Genomic DNA, 19219 nt, shown 5'->3' on the forward strand with positions numbered 1-19219 from the left:
CCGCCGCCGCCGCCGCGGCGAATCCGGCCCCTGCGCCCCCTTCCCGTCGCTGAGCGGCCGTTGCTCAGCCCACCCGCTCGCCCCGCCTCGCGGGTGCCGCCGCAGCTGAGGCTCCGCACAAGTTTCCGCCGCCGAAGAAGCAGAAGGCAAAGGCAGCGGAGGACGGACGTGGGGAATCGGGCGCCCCCGGCCCACTCAGCACTCCCGCCCGCGATGTGGGGGCGCTTCCTGGCCCCTGAGGCCGGCGGCCGGGACAGCCCCGGCGAAGCCCGCAGCTTGCCCGCGGGTAAGTAACGGGACAGGCCGCCGGTCGGGGTGGGGGTCGCGGCCGACCGCGGCGCCCTGGGGACCCCGCCGCCGCCGCCGCCGCCGCTCCCCTCCCTCCTCCGGCCTGGCTTCCCCCTAGCCGCGCGCCCGCCCTCCCGCCAGCCCGGTTTCCTCCCGGCTGCCGACACCCAGCCAGCCGGGCGGGCTGACATCTGGCTGCCCGCCTCCCCGGCCGGATCCGTCCTGCATCGCGGCGCGCCGGCCCGGCGCGGCTCCGTGTCCCGGCCGCTCCTCGTCGGGCCTCAGCCCCGGGGCCCCAACTTACAGCTCACTTGGGCCTCCTCGGATTGGGCTTTGTTGTGCGTCCCCCTCCCTTTTTTCTCGGGTGGGGTGTGGGGACGTGGGTAACGGGGCTCCCGGAGATGCGGGCGGGAAGGTCGCTGCGACCGTGCTGCAGCGGCGGCGGCGCGGCGCGCTCCAGGGGCGCCGGGATCTGCTGCAGCCGCGCCCGCAGACCCTACTGGAGGGCGCGTTTGAGGGTGGGAGGAGGCTGCTGGAGATGTCTGGACTGCTGGTGCCCGCCCAGGGGTCCATCTCCTCACTGAAACCTGGTCACCGCCCAGCAGTTCTCTCTGGAGGACACGTCCAGCCAAACCCAATCGATCTTTGAGCAAGACGGGGTGTTAATTCGTTTGCCTGTGCCTGGCCTTTTCGGGGAAAATTTGGGGTTTGCCGCGTTGGGTGTGTGAAGGGAACTGTTTTGTAATGCAGAACCATTTCATGCCTGCATCACTTGAAAGTTGTGTAGGAGCCACCAAATTAGAATAAATCGTCCCCTGATTAGGAATGTAAAACATAAGACTTGGTTATCTGACATTGACAAGTTACATGACGTTGGCTGTTTTTTTTTTCAGGCGCTTTAATTTAATCTTAATTGTATTTTGAACCACCCACCTCCCCTCCCTGTGCCCTAGAAGCTGCAAGTTATATGGATCATTTATCCAGAAAAAGCCGCCATATGTACGTTCACAAAAATTGTGCTGCAGCTGCAGGTGCTTCTAGGACTCCCCTGTTAAGGAACCTTGTTACACAAAATGTTTGAGCTCTACTTGTGTAACTGTCATTTTAGTATACATTTTCAAGGCGATTTGCAAACAAAACAAAAAAATATTTGGAAGTGGTTTTCTGTTGGTAGTATTTTTGCTATTTAAGAAATATCAGACACAAACTCAGATTTCTATTAAAATTTCAAATAATGCAGTTCTGTGATACTTTAGAAATTAGTGACTTTTTTTTTTGAAGACAGTTTTCTCAGGTTTATTTTCTCAGGGTGTAATTGACATTTAAAAATGGTAATGTACTTAATATGTGCAAGTTGATTTTGATATGAACATGTGTATATACACATTGTGAAATGATCTCCACAGCCAACTAGTTGACCTAACCATCACCTCATAGTTAGTTTTTTTTGTGTCATGTATTTGGTGAGAAAACTTTAAGATTTACCCTCTTAACACATTTCAAGCATATAATAATACACTTTTAACTGTAGTGGCATAATGTACCATTAGACCTAAACATAGATGAACTTTCCAATTCAGCGTTAGATTTGAAATTGTTCTCTTAAATTTGGTCCTGCAATGCTTTTAGAAATAAGAGAATTTAATGTAGGCATGAGTTTAGTAAAAAAAAAGTAGGAAGTTATTTTCTCTATCATGTATACCATTTGTCCTAAGAGGAGGAGACAGGAGTTGGGAGGTTTCTGATACTCATTGGGTATTTACAAACTCTGCAATCACAGTAACTTCAGTCAGTGAGAAGGCACTTCATTATCCCCAGAGGCTGGAGGGAGTGGTTTCAATTTATCTGTACATGTCAGAAGCCATCTGTAATGTCTTTGCAAACTAACCTCTTAAAGTTTATTTTTATTTGTTATAATAACATGTTTGAAGACATAATATCATCCAAGCATTGTATCCGTTTATTCCATTGTTTTTTATGGAGAAGAAAATATCATAGTGCTTAGAAATTGTTAATTAACTGAAGAAAGGACTTGGAGGTTATATTGCAGCCTCTAAACCTTTGCTGTGGCAGAGAATATAGTGGAAGAAGATACTTTATAAATACTATCCAAATTTAGTAAATTCAGACAGTATATCTTTACAACACATTTATTTTATCTAACCTTTGACAATAATAAATCTTTGTTAAGTCAGGACAGGTCTTTCCAATACAATTTTTCTTCAGCTGTATGCTAAGAATAGATTACTTTTACGGAATAGTAATGTAATTATTTGTGTTTATTCTCTTCTTAAGTAAAGCAAACCTTTAAAATTATTTTTGTAGCTTAATTTGTACCTCATTTGTAAAACCTAAGTGTGGTTTCTTTAGCAAATGAACAGGTGGTGAAGGTCAAAATAATGACCTCTGAGTTGGTTCATGTAGGCATTTTTTTTTCTTAGAATTTAAAGAAAATTTGTATATTTGAAACACTGCCCAATATTACCTTTTGACTGCCTTCAGTGATTTTAGAGCTCTTCTGAAAGCAGAAGGAACCAGTCTTCTCACTGAATTTATTAGCAATCATTTTGGTTTTAAGGGCCAGTGTTAGGACAGGGATACATAAATAATTTCTAGTATTTAAATGAGTTTGTCTCAATATGTGGGTTAATCCTAGATGTCCAAAAACTAGTTTGTTTATACAGTTATGTATCTAGACCAATCTGCCTGCTAGTGCAAGAGACACAGGTTCCATTCCTGGGTCCAGAAGATCCCCTGGAGAAAGAAATGGCAACCCACTCTAGTATTATTGCCTTGGAAATCCTATGGGTAGAGGAGCCTGATGGCTGCAGTCCGTGGATTTGCAAAGAGCTGGACACAACAACTAAATAACAGACAACTAGACTAAAGAGAAAACCAAATATAATATAGAACCAGTTCTAAAAAATTGGAGAAAACTTTTTTTTTAAGGTAATGGCAATTAAAACAAGTAAGAATAATTAGTGGGTATGGAAAGTACTAAACTTTGAACCTTTGTTGTAGGATTTAATTTTGCTTTGGCTTTATACACAGTTTTTCAGCTTTACAAAGATAACTGTTATAAATGAAGATAAAATGAGTATTTTCTTACATTCCCATGCAAAGATCAAGCAAAAGTGCCCCTCCCCCTTTTTTTGATTGGCAAGTGTGGTTAGAAAGCTAATTTTATTTTATTTTCCTTTGCCTGCTTTTATTTTTTTCAAACTTTCAACTTTTTTTTTTGTATTAGGATATAGCCGATTAACAATGTTGTGATAGTTTCAGGTAAACAGCAAAGGGATTCAGCCATACATATACATGTATCCATTCTTCCCCAAACCCCCTCCCATCCAGACTCTCACATAACACTGAGTAGAGTTCCATTAGCTATACAATAGGTCCTTTAGGGTTATCCATTTTGAATACAGAGAAAACTTAATTTTAAGTAGAACGTGTTATGTTTTTTATGATTTGGTTGAGTATTTGAGCATACTCCATTATTCAGAATGTATAATAGTTTCAAAGTTGGATAAAAGCTGGATGTATTTCCCTTAGGTTTTAAGCATCTAGTATGATATGGTGATATTTTGAATACTTACACTTAGTTATATTGAATTTGTTGCTTTTTATAAATCATACTTTCAAAATATTAATATATTTAATCCTTAAGACATTTGGAGGTAGGATATGACAGTTTTAAAGTATGCTAAAATTAAAATGTTATAGAAAATACTTACACGATAAGTGCTTCAAGCCTTAGTGCCTTACTGCCTTTCCCTAGTTGATGCCTGGCTATAAGGTATTTATTTAGTGATGTCATAATGATGGTGGTAATAACTGGTATGATTATGTCAAATACTAAGTCTTTCTGTGGTTTTGAATTAAATGAACCCAAAAGTACAGTGATACCAATGAAACATAACTCTTCTGCCTAAACTCAGTTGAGCATGTTCTTTCATAATAGGCTTTCAGGGATGAGTGGTTAATCTCAGCTTTAGTAATGACTTTTGTGAAATGAACCTGATTATTACTGATAGCTTCTTGGCTTGATGAAGGTGGTAAACTAATCTGAGGCCAGGCAATAAATGGTGAGTTGACAGCCTCTGTTGTGAATGTTTCTGTATGTTGAGAACAGAAGGTATTTTACAGTCTCGAGTTTCCTGACTGGATCAGATGTGTCTGTGTGTACTCTGAGAAGATGAAATGAAGGCTCTCAGATTTTACTGCGTTTTATCTTAATTAGTTCTCTCAAATTGTGTATTAAAAGTGAATAATGCAATCATTTAGATAACTTCTAAAGCTATGCTGCTGCTAAGCTATAATGAGATGCTAATAATTATTATTACTTTAAGGATATATACATTTACATTGGCAAAATAATATTCTACAGAGTGGGATTTATTGTATACGGTCGTTTTAAGAATGGGAATGATCAACATCAAATAACATCAAATTGCTCTTCATAGTAATATTTTACTTGCATTTTCTATTTTTCTTTAAAAAAAATTCATTGTTACCTAGCATAGTGCTTGGCACATACATAACTACTTGGTAAATGTGAGTCATTCTTTCAGTATGTATTGTGTGGTGGGCATTGTACTGGCCTCTGGGAGTACGACATTGAACAAGAAAGTTCCCGGCTCCAAGGGAACTCACATGCTAGTAGGGAGGAAACGGTTTGTAAGTAAACCAACAACACCATGCTTTAGCTAATGTTAAGTACTGTGAAGAAAAGAGAGCTGAGTGAGATGATATCGGATGAGTGGATCTGGGGAGACAAGGCCTCTCTGAGGAGGTAACGTTGCTCTGAGACCCGAGTGATGAGAAGGAGCCAGACATGAGGGCAGGAGTGTTCAGGCAGAGGGTAAACAAACAGCTCCAGGGTAGAAATGAATTTGGGGAATTTGAAGAATATCAGTGAGTCTGGAGCATAGTGACCGGGGATATGAGGTGAGGGAGTCCTATAAGAATGTGTGAAAATTTTAGGTTCTGTGTGAGGGGAAGGCAGTTGTGGGTGGTCAGGGAAATGGCTGTTCGTTCTTTGAGCGCGTTGAGTGCTGCTGCAGGGCAGACCTCGTGCTCGGGAGATGAAGCAGACGTTAGGTGTTGGTGGAGGGAGGAGATTGTGGTGGGCTGGGGAAAAGATCGGTAGTAGCAACTGGCTGATAGGTCATTGCAGTGATTGGGTGAAAGATGGTGGTTTGGATCAGAGTGGTGAGAGTGGACAGGAGAGGACAGAATGAGTCTGGGATATACTTGAGAAATGGAGCTAACAGGACTTTCTGATGGTTATGAGGTGGCATATGAAGAAAGGAGGAATCAAAGATGAAGTCTTAGTGGCTTCAGTAATTGTAATGGACGGTAGTGTCATTTCGTAAGGTGAGGAAGTCAGTGGAATTAAGAGTTCTGCTTTAGACTCCTGGATGGAGTTTGAGATGTGTTTTAGAGGTTCAGGTGAGATGTTGGGCATAAAGTCTGGATCTCAGTGGGGAGCTGGGAGAGCTGGAGGTAGAGAGTTTGAACATGGTGTTTAAACACGATCACTTAGAGTATCCAGAAGACAGCAGAGGTTAACGTTTTCTGGTCGGATAGAGGAAGAAGATCCAGCCACAGAGAGACCGTGAAGGCGCAGCCACCAGTGAGGCAGGAGTGAAACTGGGAGAGTGTGATGTTCCAGAGGAGAGGAGACTGAAGGAAGGAGTCAAGAGTCAGAAGTTAAGCTTCTGGAAGAGTCAGAGTCACATGCTTCCAAGAGGCCAAGTAAGATGGGACAGAGAGAGAGATCAGTGCCACTGCCTCCTTCAGTGAGAGCTTTAAAATTTTTAGACTAGTAGGGATTAAAGATCCTCTAATCCAATCAGCCTATTTTATCGAATTTATAGGATTGGTACATAAGTGCTTAGTAAGTGTTTGGGTGGCTTTCTTTGCCCTTACCACTTAATCAAGCTAGGGTGACCAACTGTTTGAGTTTGCCTGGGACATTCAGTTTTGAAACCAGAGGTAGTGTCTCCTGGGGCTCCTTACACTGAACAGTTGGCTGAATCTTGACTATAGAATTCTGCCTAGGGCATCTGGACCTGGTAAAGTTTTAAATTACTTTAAAGAGAGTAGATTTAAGATCAGGAACTTTGTTTTATGCCCTCTTTATATAGCAGATGTCTTCATTGCTTTATTGATGCTGTTTCAGTACTAAAGTTCAGAATTCTGAAGTGAACTCTAGTTTTTAACTAACCTTCTAAAAGAATGGGATGAAAAACCACCTCATAGACTACATGGACTGCATATCATGTAAAGTTTAAAGTTTTCTATGAGGTGGTTTTATTGTCGTGTAGAGGCAGAGATTGTGTGTTTATTGATCACAGTCAATGTACATTGCTTTATCATGACATTACTAAGCTTTTCTGAAGCTTTTTCATTAATTCTGAACATCCTATCTCATTTTAAGAATAATGTACTGAGAAGTTTGACTGGAGATGAAGTTTTTTAATTGGGGGTGTTATTTTATACATTTTCTCAAAACTTTATTTTGGAGTGTTTTGAAACTGAAGTTCTGTTTTGGTTGTGGCTCTTAAGTATTGGAAAATTAAAGGCTGATTGAGAAATGAGCTTACTCTGCTTTCATTGGAGACCAGTGGCTACATGAGTTTTCATTAGGTCTGGCAACTTTACTTTGCAGTGTTTATTTTTATTGGGACTTTTATTTCTTCCTGGGTGCTGATGATTCTTCTTAAGTTTGGACTTAATTTGCTACCATGTAGAATATTTTCTCTATTAATTGATATTATGAAACAGTTGCATTCAAAGACAGAGGTAAACCTCTCTGGAATACCATTTGTTATACTCCCTCCTGTTTATAGTGGTTTTATTAAAAAAACCTCTTATTAGTTTTTAATCATACCTATTTTTCCCAGGTTATAGATAGAAACAAAAGCTTTTTAAGAGACTAAATTAGTTATGTGACCTTCATTCCAAATAGCTCCAAAAATACCGTTTTGAATACATCATTTCGTGTAACCAGAATATGAGATAGGATATCTGTGGCTTCTCCACATATGAAATCAACAAGCACATAAAATTTTTTTCATAGAAAGAGATAGTCTTACCTATATTGGTTGCTACCTTAACCCTCCTGAGTTCCTTGTCTTATATGATGAGAATATTACTGGTTTGGATTCACACTTGTTATGTGAAAGGTGAACCACTTATTTATTCATCTGATCTTGGCCTTATTGAGTTAATTTTAACCTCAGCTGGAACCAACCTAGTTTAAAGCTCTTCCTTGTTATACTCAAATTGCAAATAAGAAAATTTAGAACCACATTTGAAGAATATATAGTGTTATAACTTTGGTGGTAATATTTTTAAAAATTAGTTTTATGAATAATTCTAATACTAATACTAATAATAGTAGTTTTAATAATAGTTAATGAATAACTTCCAGATATCATTTTTATATTTAGAATGCAAAAAGAATACTAGCTGCTAATTACTTAAACTTCAATTTAATGAAATCCTTAAATGCAAGAAAGCCAATTAACTTAGATTGAGGTGGATTTTTTTCCCCCAGTTTGATAGAGATGTAATTGATATGTAACTTTGTATTAGTTTAAGGTATACAATATAGTGATTTGAAATATATTTTTGAAATATATATTTCAAAATTATTACCGTAATAAGCTTAGGTAACATCCATCACCATACATATTAATAGTTTTTTTCCCTTGTGATGAGAACTTTTAAGATTTACTCTCTTAGTACCTTTTAAACATACAGTATAGTATTGTTAACTATAGTTACAATGCTGTACATTATATCCCCAAACTTATTTATCTTATACCTGGAAGTTTCTGCTTTTTTACCACCTTCATCCTTTTCTCCCACTCTCCCACTCCCTGCTCCTGGAAGCCACCAGTGTGTTGCCTGTCTATGAGTTTTGTTTTGATTCTGAGCCTAAATGAGATTATACAGCATTTGTCTCTGGGTATTTGACTTAGTGTGATGTTCTCAAGGTCCATTCACCTTGCAACAAATGGCAGGATTTTCTTCTTTTGTGGCCAAATAATATTCCATTCTGTACAAACACAGTTTCTTTAGTCATTCATCTGTTGATGGGCCCTTTAGTAGTTTCTGTGTTCTGGCTATTGTAAATAATACAGCAGTGAACACGGTGGGGGTGGGGTGCGGGATGTAGATATTAATATCTCTTTGGGACAGTGATTTTGTTTTCTTTGGATCTATACCCAGAAGTATGGGTTGCTGGATCATATGATAGTTGTATTTTTGGTTTCACTGTGGAGAGCCTCCATACTGTCCTATGGTGGCTGTACCAGTTTACATGCCCACCAATAGCGTACAAGGTTTCTCTGTTCTCTTCATTTTTGCAAACACTTGTTATTATGTTTTTGATAATAGCCATTCTAATAGGAATGAAGATCTCATAGTGGTTCTGAATTGCATTTCCCTGCTACCTAGTGATCTGAATCACCTTTTCACGTAGCTGTTGCCACTTGTATGTCTTCTTTAGAGAAATATTTATTTAGTTCCTTTCCCCATGTTTAATCAAATCATTATTATTATTATTTTTCCTGTTGAGTTGTGTGAGTTAGTTCTCTGTTTTGAATATTAATCCCTTATCAGATAGATGACTTGCAAATATTTTCTCCCATTCAACAGATTGCCTTTTCATTTTGTTGATGATTTCCTTTGCTGTGCAGAAGTGTTTTAGTTTGATGTAGTATACTTTTTATTTTTGCTTTTTGTTGCCTTTGTTTTTGATGTCAGATCCAAAAAACATCATTGCCAATTCTGATGTCAAGGAGCTTACCCCATGTGTTTTCTTCTAGGACTTTTATGGTTTCAAGTCTTACATTTTTTAACCCAATGAGTTGATTTTTATGTGTGGTGTTAGATAAAGTCTAGTTTCATTCTTTTGCATGTGGTTGTCCAGTTTTCTCAATACCATTTATTGAAGAGACTATTCCTGGGCCCTTTATTCTTTTCCATGGGTCTGTGTGTCTTTTTTTATGTTTAGCCCTTTGAAAAATATCTTTGCATATTAACTCAGTTATCACAATAGCTCTAAAAGATAGATACTATAATTTTTTCCCCTCTTTTTACATATGAAGGAATGGAGGCACAGATTGGCTAACTGACTTACTCAAGATTTCACTGCTTCTAAGAGTGGTACATAACTTGAACCCAGGCAATCTAGTTTCATAGTCCACATTTTTTCCCACTATGCTATACTATTCTATAGTTAAAGAAAAATTAAGGTAATTGGAGTCACTTGCCCTAGAGATAAACAATACTGAATTGAAGTAGAGGAGTGGGATGAGTAACAGATAACCTCTATGACATTAGGTTTTTTCACTTTACCTAGGTATTCTCCACTGGGGTGCAAGATTTTCTGTTTCTGTTTTCCTGATTACTATTAATGTGGATATTTTTGTGTGTTTTAATCTTCTATTTAATTTTTTGGTGACTTTTTTTAGTGCCTTTGATGCTTATTGAAGATTGTTTTCCCCTATTTTTTAGGAATGTTGGCCAACAGCCCCTCAAATCACTTTTAATTATTAGTTAAAAAAAATTTTTTTTTTTTTTAGCTGCCTTGGAAAATATTTACTGATCTTTAAATAGATGCTTAAATGCACACTGTCTCAAGGGATAGCTTAAAATTTCCTGGATTTTAAAATAGACAGCCAACCCACCCCCCAACCCTGTTTTAATCCTTCTAAAAGAATATTTTTAAGATCTAATTATAAACCTTCCAAAATTTTATTTTATGCTAGGAACATTTATTGGTTACCCAGTGGTTATAACACTCCATTTATTGAGACCCTGTCTTAAATGTGCAGCTCTGTTCTAGAGCCTAAAAAAGTTGCCTTTCACTGTTCCTATTCGGTAAGGAAGAAGAAAGTCATATAAATATGAGTTAATATAGATTAGTAAATGTTGTTATGGTATTTTAAATGATATGTTGGGAGAGTACAAAGTAGTAGTTATTTTAATACTCCCTGGAAGAATCAGAGAAGACATTTAGAGCAAGTTAATTCTGAATCGAGACTCTTAAAGAAGAGAGAGAGGAGAAGTAGCTTGGAGTCAGAAAGGACCTGATCTCTTTGGAGGCGGTGGTTAGGTATGTGCGGCTACAGTGTTGGGAGCTGGAGCGGGGGAGGTAGGACCTGTAAAGTATTAGAAAATGAGGTTGCCAGTTGGTGAAGAACTTTGCCAAAGTTAAGGAGTTTGAGTTTTATTTTAATATGTAGTAAGGAACCCACAGACCTTTGTAAGCAAAAGAATGATGTAAGTGTATTTTCTGATAGTAGGGTAGAGGCTGGCTTGGGCAGCCGCCCCAGCAGGAGGTCTGTGCAGCAGCTGAGCCACAAGCCATAATCTGTGACAGTGGGAAGAAGAGGAGAGGTCTAATTCAGTGAATACGTCTAAAATGGACTGAAGAGTTTCAGAAACTGATTAGACATGAGATAAGGAAAAGAAGGTTTTTGGTTGTGTTCCCTGGATTTATTTCTTTTTAACTTGGTTTCTACTGATAATAGAATGGGGCAGTTGAAGGCTACTGTTCTGAACTTTGTGCAGAAGTACTTTGTACTTGTTAACATTTCAGAGATGTTATATCATGAGATTTGTTTATCTTGTGTCAAATAAGGGTAAATATGCTTTGATATTTTCCATTTTGTTCTGTTTTATTCAAAAGGGTTGGTCTCAGTGCACTGAATGGGTGATAACCTGCATTTAAGAAAAACACTGTACTTTATATTCATGATTTGTATTATATATTCAGCTTTTTATTTAAAACTATAAATCTGCTTTGTCAATTTTTTTTTTTGGCTTAGTGTTGTCATTTTTAAAATTCAGTAAGGTTAGTTCTTCTAAATGCAGTTACAGTTATGTTAGCATATTATGGAAGACTTGATATTGTATGAATTTTTGCTTCCAATTTAAAAAAGAAGCTTCAGAAAGAATATAAAATATAATAGATAACTTATTCATTTGATGTTCATCTTCCTGTTTTTTCCAGTGTGAGAAATAGTAATAGTTATTAAATAAGTTAATATTTAATGTTCTATTTAGTATTTAAATACTGGACGTTTAATATTTAATGCATTTAGTATTCTATTTAAAATAATTGAAATTGGTGTTAAAAAATGTAACATATTGTCTTCCAAAGAGAAGTCCCAATGCATGGTGTCTTGGGAATTTTTGCTGTTCTTATAGAAATGCTCTTTTCTCCAAGGAGAGCAGATTCTACATAGTCATTCAGTTACTGTAATATGATAGGATCTAGGTAAGATTTTATTTCAGAGATCACTGAGCCTTATTTTAAGTTATTTTTAAAGTGCCCATATCTAGAAATTGAGTAGCTCCCATTTTGGTAGTGTAGTCTTGTAACAATTGGGTGAAAAAATTTTCCTCATATCACTTGGTAAGCGTATTCATGTCATGTCTAGTTCTGACTGCTTTGTGATTCTGGGTTATGTTGACTAGAGATACAGCATGTCATTCTTCTCAAGTTGAATTCATTCAATCTGAATTAAAGCTTAGAATGTTATTTTAATCATGACATTTTGTTAATTATCTCCAGTGTTCTAGGCATATAAAGTACCGTGTCCTTTAAAAAAAACTGTGGTTATATTTAAAGAAGACAAATGTGAGTGCAGTCTGGAAGAAATCAATTTCTATAGATAATTCGGTCATTTCATGATACTTCTGCCATTTTGGGAAATCTGAATGAATCTCTTGTTCCTTTAAAAGGAAAAGTTTAGCAAAAATAAGAGCATTGTGATACTATCATAAGTAAATTAAAATGTCTTACTGGTTTAAAGGAATAAGATGCTGTTCTTATTTCTGCAAAAATAAGAGCATTGTGATACTATCATAAGTAAATTAAAATGTCTTACTGGTTTAAAGGAATAAGATGCTGTTCTGAGTAGGAATAAGATGCATGTTTTCCCCACTGACTGATCAAATGATTTGTCTGATGTGATTGGACTTATGCTTTCTTTTTCTAAAGTTCTTTTGATGAGGATACCTTCCTATGAAAAGTGCACCAGTCTTTTGTCAAAATGTTTGAATTACTTTGTTTTCCTGGTAGACTCTCCTACAGCTTTAAAAAGCTTCGTGATTTGTTTCTCGTACTGGACGAAATTAATTGTGGTATTATTGATACAGACTTGTAGCTATCAACCAAAACAAAGAACCAATCTGTTCTAAATTCTTTATTTTGAATTTGAAGAATTTTTTTTTCCTTTTAAATGTAGAAATTTAATTCAGTTTATGAACATTAATATGTAATTTTGAATTTTTGAAAAAAATTTTAAAAGTTATGGTACTTTGATTTACATGTTAGAATGTACCCATTTTGTTCCAAAATAGGCCATATAAGTTCGGTACCCTTTCCAGGAAAACATATCTCCAAAGGCTTTCATTAATAGTTACTTAGCACAGGTATAGAATCGCTGATAATAACTAAATTATTTGGTTTGTTGTTGTTGGGGGTTAAGCATTAAAAAAAACCCCTATTTTTCTGACTGTTAAAGTAATAATACAAAGCATAAAAGTCAAATTACCAATAATCCTACGATCTAGGAAAAACTGCAAGTAGTATTTTGATGTACTTCTTTCCAGTTGCTCTGTGCATTTTTTGTTTGTTTGACTCTTTGCTATATATATGCTGGCTGCAGCACTGAGTCAAGTCTGGAACACTGGTCCCTGCCCTTAGTGAATATTACTACAGTCTAGGCGGAGGACAGATACTTGCACTGCTGCTGCTGCTGCTAAGTTGCTTCAGTCTTGTCCGACTCTGTGCGACCCCAGAGACGGCAGCCCACCAGGCTCCCCCATCCCTGGGATTCTCCAGGCAAGAGTGCTGGAGTGGGGTGCCATCGCCTTCTCCGGATACTTGCACAGATAACTTTAATTTGATATGGTGAATGCTAAGCTAGAAACAGGCAAAAAAATGAGTTCAGAGAATTCCTAGAAGATATGAAATCTGAGGTTATTTGTGAATTTCCCATTTATTGTATTTTATATCTTACTTAGATTGATAATATAAGCATTTTACACTTTTAAATCTTCATTATTTTAATGGCCTAGATTCTATTCCTTTCTCCCTTTTGGTGTTTATTTATAATAGTTCCTTATTAGAAATAATGCTTAAAGAACATTCTAAAGACCCATTCTCCCAAATGTTGGATTCTTTTTTTCTTTAGCTTTATTGAGATACAGTTGATAAATAAAATTGTATTAAGGTGAATACCTTAATTTGGTTTGGTTTATGTGTACATTGTGAAAGGATTCTGATTAGAGTTGATTAACATATCCATCACCTCACTGTTTACTCTTTTTTTCAGTTGAGAACATTTAAGTTTTATTCTCTTAGCAAATTTTGCTTACACAGTGTTGTTAACTGTAGTCATTGTATTCTACATTAGATTCTAAGACTTAGTCATCTTATAACTGAAAGGTACCCTACGAGCCTCTCCTAGCTTCCCCATCTCTTGGACCCTGACAACTACCATTCAGCTCTCTTTGAGTTCAACTCTTGTTTTTCAATTCCACATGTATTATACCGTGCGCTACTTGTCTTTCTTTGTCTGGCTCATTTCACTTAGCATAATGCCCTCCAGGTTCATCCGTGTTGTTGCATATGGCAGGATTTCCTTACATTTTATGGCTGTATAATATTCTGTTGTGTGTGTGTGTCTTTGGAAAAATGTTATTCAGATCATCGTTTATTTGGATGATTTTTAGCTGTTAAGTTGTATAAGTTCTTTGTATGTTTTGTGTTATTAACTTCTTATTGGATATATGGTTTGCAGATATTTTCTCCCATTCCATAGATTGTCTTTTCTTTCTTTTTCCTTCTTCCTCTCTCTCTCTCTCTTTTTTAAATTTTCTTTACTGTTCAAAAGCTTTTTAGTTTGTGCCATGCTGTGCTCAGCTGCTTCAGTCATGTCCAACTGTTTGCGCCCTTATGGACACAGCCTGCCAGGCTCCTCTGCCAGAATTCCTCTTGCCATGAAATTCTCCAGGCAAGAATACTGGAGTGGGTTGCCATGCCCTCCTCCAGGGGATCTTCCCTACCTAGGGATTGAACCCACATCTCTTACATCTCCTGCGTTGGCAGAAAAATTCTTTACCACTAGCACCACCTGGAATGCCCTTAGTTTGATGTAGTTCCATTCATTTATTTTTGCTGTTAGTGTCAAAATCCAAAAAATCATTGCAAGACCAATGTTAAGGAGCATATCTGTATATTTATTCTAGGAGTCTTATGGCTTTATGTCTTATTTACAAGTCTTCAATCCATTTTGAGTTCATTTTTGTATATGGCGTAAGATGGTGGAATAGTTCATTCTTTTGCCTGTGGCTGTCCAGTTTTCCTAACACCATTTATTGAATAGACTGTCCTTTCCCCTTGTATATTCTTGGATCCCTTATAGTAAATTAATTCACTGTGTATGCATGGGTTTATTTCTGGGCTCTCTATTCCATTCCATTGATCTGTGAATCTTTTTAAATGACAATACTGTTTTGATTAGTATAGGTTTATAGTATAGTTTGAAATCAGGAAGTTTGATGCCTCCAGTTTTGTTCTTTTTCAGGATTGAGTTGGCTATTCAAAGTCTTTTGTGGTTTTAGGATTTTTTTTCTATTTCTGTAAAAAAAATGCCTTTGAAATTTTTATAAGGATTGCATTGAATTTGGATTGCTTTGGGTAGTATGAACATTTTAGCAATATTCTCTTGATTAGTGAGCATGAAATATCTTTCCATTTACTTTTGTCTTCTTCATTTTGTTTCATCTCAGTGTATTCTAATTTTTGATGTACAGATCTTTTACCTCCTTGGTTTAATTCACTTCCAAGGGTTCTTTTTGATGCAGTTTTAGGTGGGATTGTTTTCTTAATCTCTCTTTTCAGTCGTTTGTTAGTATATAGAAACACAACTGATTTTTGTGTATTAATTTCTGTATGCTGTAAGTTTATTGAATTTGCTGATTTGATTTTTTGGTGGTTTTCTGTATGAAGTATGTCATGTGCAAACAGAGACAGTCTTACTTCTTCCTTTCTGATCTGGATGCCCTTCCTTTCTTTTTCTTGTATATCTGTATAAATGCTCTGGCTAGAACTTCCAGTTCTTCATTAAGTAAAAGTGATGAGAGTAGATATCCTTGTCTTGTCCCTGATCTTGCTCCTCAGCTGTTCACTGTTGAATGTGATGTCAACTGTGGGTAGTTACGTATGGCCTTTATTGTGCTGAAGCATGGTTCCCACTATATCTAATTTGTTAAGAGTTTTATCTTGAAAGGATGTTGAATATTGTCAAATACTTTTCCTACATCTGTTGAATTTATATAGATTTCTGTGCTTTATCTTGTTAATGTGGTATATCACTTTTATTGATTTGCACATGTTGAACCATACTTGCATCTTTGAAATAAATCTCATTTGACCATGGTGTTTGGTCCTCTTGATGTACTGTTGAATTATGTTTGCTATTATTTTGTTGAAGATATTGTATCTATGCTATTGGGTATAATAGCCTGTGATTTTCTTGTAGTGTTCTTATCTGTCTTCAGTATAGGAAAACAATGATTTCTTAAAGAGCTTGGAATGGTTCTCTCCCTTTCCATTTTTTTGAAGAGTGTGAGAAGAATTGGTGTGAATTCTTTAAATGGTAGGATTCCTCATTGAAACTATTTGGTCCTGAATATATCTTTGTTGAAAGGTTTTCGGTTATTGATTTCTAGTAATCAATCTGTTCGGATTTTATCTTCATGATTTAGTCTTGGTGGGTTGTATGTTTCTAGGAGTTTATTCATTTTTTCTAAGTGGTCCAGTTTGTTGGCTTAGGATTGTTCATAGCAGTTTCTTATAATCCCTTGTATTTCTATGTGAGCAGTTGTAATGTCTCCTTTTTCATTTCTGACTGTATTTGAGGCTTTTGTTTTTTCCTTAGTCGTTCAGTTGTCAGCTTATCTTTTCCAAATAGCTTTTAGTTTCATTGATCTTTTCAGTTGTTTTTTTTTTTTTTTAGTCTTTATTTCTTTTATTTCCACTCTGATTCTTAATAGTTCCTTGCTTCTTTAAAAAAAATTTTTTTTTTTTTGGCTACATTGCACGGCTTGTTGGGATCTCAATTCCTTGACCAGAGATTGAACGTGGGCCATGGCAGTGAAAGCCTAGAATCCTAAATTAGTTCCTTCCTTCTACTAACTTTGGTGTTTGTTCTTCTTCTGGCTCCTTAAGGTATAAAGTTAGATTGTTCCTTTGAGCTTTCTTAATGTTGGCATTTATCACTATAAATTTACCTCTTAGAACTGCTTTTGCATTCCATAAGCTTTGGTATGTTGTGTTTCCATCATTTGTGTCAAGATATTTTTGATTTCCATTTTGACTCATGGTAATTTAGGAGCATGTTGTTTAATCACCACATATTTGTGAGCTTTCTGTTTTCTTCTTTAAATTATTTTATACCATTATCATTGGAAAACGTGGCTTGGTATGTTCTAAGTCTTCTTAAATGTAGTGAGACTTGTTTTGTGGCATAAGGCATGATCTCTCCTGGAGAGTGTTTTATGTGCAATCGAGAAAAAAAATTTATATTCTCTTTCTATCTCTGTATAACTTAAGGAAGAGATCTGTTGTAAGGAATTTATTCATGTGATTATGGAGGCTGGCAAGACCCAAGATCTGCAGGCTGAGTCAGCAAGGTGGAGACCCAGGGAAATCAATGGTTTAGTTCCAAATTGAATTTGAAGGCCTGAGAACCGGGAGAGCTGATGGTAGAGTTTCATTCTGAAGGCTGAAAGGCCTGAAGTCCAGGAAGAGCTGATGTTTCATTTCCAGTCCAAAAGACAGCGTAAAGCCAGTGTTCTGTTTTGAAGACCTTCAGATGGGAAGAATTCTCTCTTTATTGGAGGTGTGTCAGCCTTTTGTTCTATTCAGACCCTTAGCCGGTTTGATGGAGGCCCTTCCACATATGGAGGGCAGTTTGCTTTACTCAGTCTACAGTTTAAATGTAAGACATCCCAATATGAGGACCCCTCATTGTCCAGTTATGTGGACACATACAGTTAATCATCATACACGTTAATGTGTTGTTAGAGCATTTTCAGCCATGCAGGGGAATTCCCTGCGGTCCAGTGGTTAGAACTCCAGGCTTTCACTGCCAAGGGCCTGGGTTCAATCCCTGGTCAGGGAACTAAGATCTCACAAGTCAAGCAGCATGCCTCCCTGCCCTGCCCCCCAAGAAAAAATATACAAATAAACTTGTCACTGTGTCCAAGCTCGTATAACTGGCCAATAATTAAGAGATAAATTGTTGAGGCAAGGAGTAGTGACTTTATTTGGAAAGCCAGCAAACAGATGATGGTAAGCTCATGCCCCATAGAATCCTCTGGCCTGGCCTGAGTTAGAATTCAGGCTTCTTTTATAGTCAGTGGAGGGGGAGTCAAGTCAGACCTTTCATGGTTCTCATCAGCTTCTGGGGCTTTCCCTAGTGGCTGAGGTGTAAAAAACCCACTCAGGAGATATGGGTTCGAACCCTGGGTTGGGAAGATCCACTGGAGAAGGAAATGGCAACCCACTCCAGTATTCTTGCCAGGAAAAATCTCATGGACACAGGAGCCTTTAGTCCATGGGGTCGCAAAGAGTCGCATGACGGAGCGACTGAACATCATCAGCCTCTGGAGGGGATGTGTTAGCCTCCCTGTAGTTGTTCACAGGTGGGCCTGGCCTGGATGTTTCCTGTGAGCTGAACAGAGGGTTGTTTTTTTTTTTTTTCTGCCTTAATGCTCATTATCTGGGAGGTTTCCCAGAGATGGGTCATTATAATGTGTGTATAGCTTATAGGCAACCTCCCTTTAGTGATTAACTTGTAATAGACTATAAAAGGTTCTTCGTTATTACAAACTGAGACTGTTTGTTCTGGAAAAAGAAATCCAAAAAGTTACTGGCATTGATAGTCCACAGAAAATTTCGATAATGCTGCCGTGAATTGTCAGATTTAGAGCAGCAGTGCTCGCTGGTATGTGCTCTAGGATGAACTAGAATTTCTTCTGAATAAAGGAATGGATAAACGTGCTGCCTAGAGTTACTCATTTTGAATCAGCTGAATTTTAGAGAATATTTACAAATTAGAATAATTTTTTTTTTGTTTACTCTAGATCAGGGATCTGCAAACTATGACCTGTCAGTCAAATCTAGCTTGTCATCATTTTTGTAAAGTTTTATTGTAGCACAGCCACACCTAGTCTGTTGTCTACTACTGCGTTTATGACAGTGGTGACAGTTTTGATAGAGATCAGATGGCTTGCAAAGGTGAAAATATTAATCTCTGACCTTTTACAGAACTTTTTGTTGAGCCATTCTTCCTGGTAATAGTTAATTATTTAAGCTAGGAACGTCTTTCTAGCTTCTGATGATAATACTGTATCATTATTGGTGGGTTTTCTCTCTCTTTTTTTTTAATCCCCATTACTGGTGTGTCTGTGTGTGTACATGGGGCGGGGGAGGTTATATCCTTTCTATATACAATTGGTTTCCTTGGGTCAAGATTTGTTAACAATAAATGGAGTGGAGTTGTTGTGGGATAAACATGTAACACTACTCTACATTGCTCAAAATAGTTACATTGTCTAAAAACAGGTGTATTTACTTTATTTCAGGGGTCTTAACGCAGCTTTTATAAAATTGTTGACTAGGAATCTGTTGAATTTACGTATCTTGCTCTGTAACTGGTTCCTTTCAGAATCAAATGCTGATGTAATCTGCAAATGAGTAAAAGTAATCAGCATTTTCTTCTTAAGATGATCGTGTATAATCATCATCATTATCATCCCTAGTGACAGAGCAGATGTCTCTGTGTTTGTTTCTTTGGTAAAACACTGTAGTTAGGATCAACATTTAGGTGTG

At 37.5% G+C, this 19219-nt stretch overlaps 1 protein-coding gene across 1 annotated transcript in view; it reads left to right on the forward strand.

Annotated features, from left to right (window-relative positions):
* The first annotated feature begins 213 nt into the window (after positions 1–213).
* CEP85L (centrosomal protein 85 like) overlaps positions 214–19219 on the forward strand; it is a 132079-nt gene continuing 113073 nt past the window's right edge. The window contains exon 1 of the mRNA XM_052645508.1: positions 214–286. Coding sequence (XP_052501468.1) covers positions 214–286 — 73 coding nt within the window. The remainder of the gene's footprint in view (positions 287–19219) is intronic.

The sequence above is a fragment of the Budorcas taxicolor genome, chromosome 9 (assembly GCF_023091745.1).
Source record: "Budorcas taxicolor isolate Tak-1 chromosome 9, Takin1.1, whole genome shotgun sequence".
NCBI lineage: Eukaryota > Metazoa > Chordata > Mammalia > Artiodactyla > Bovidae > Budorcas > Budorcas taxicolor.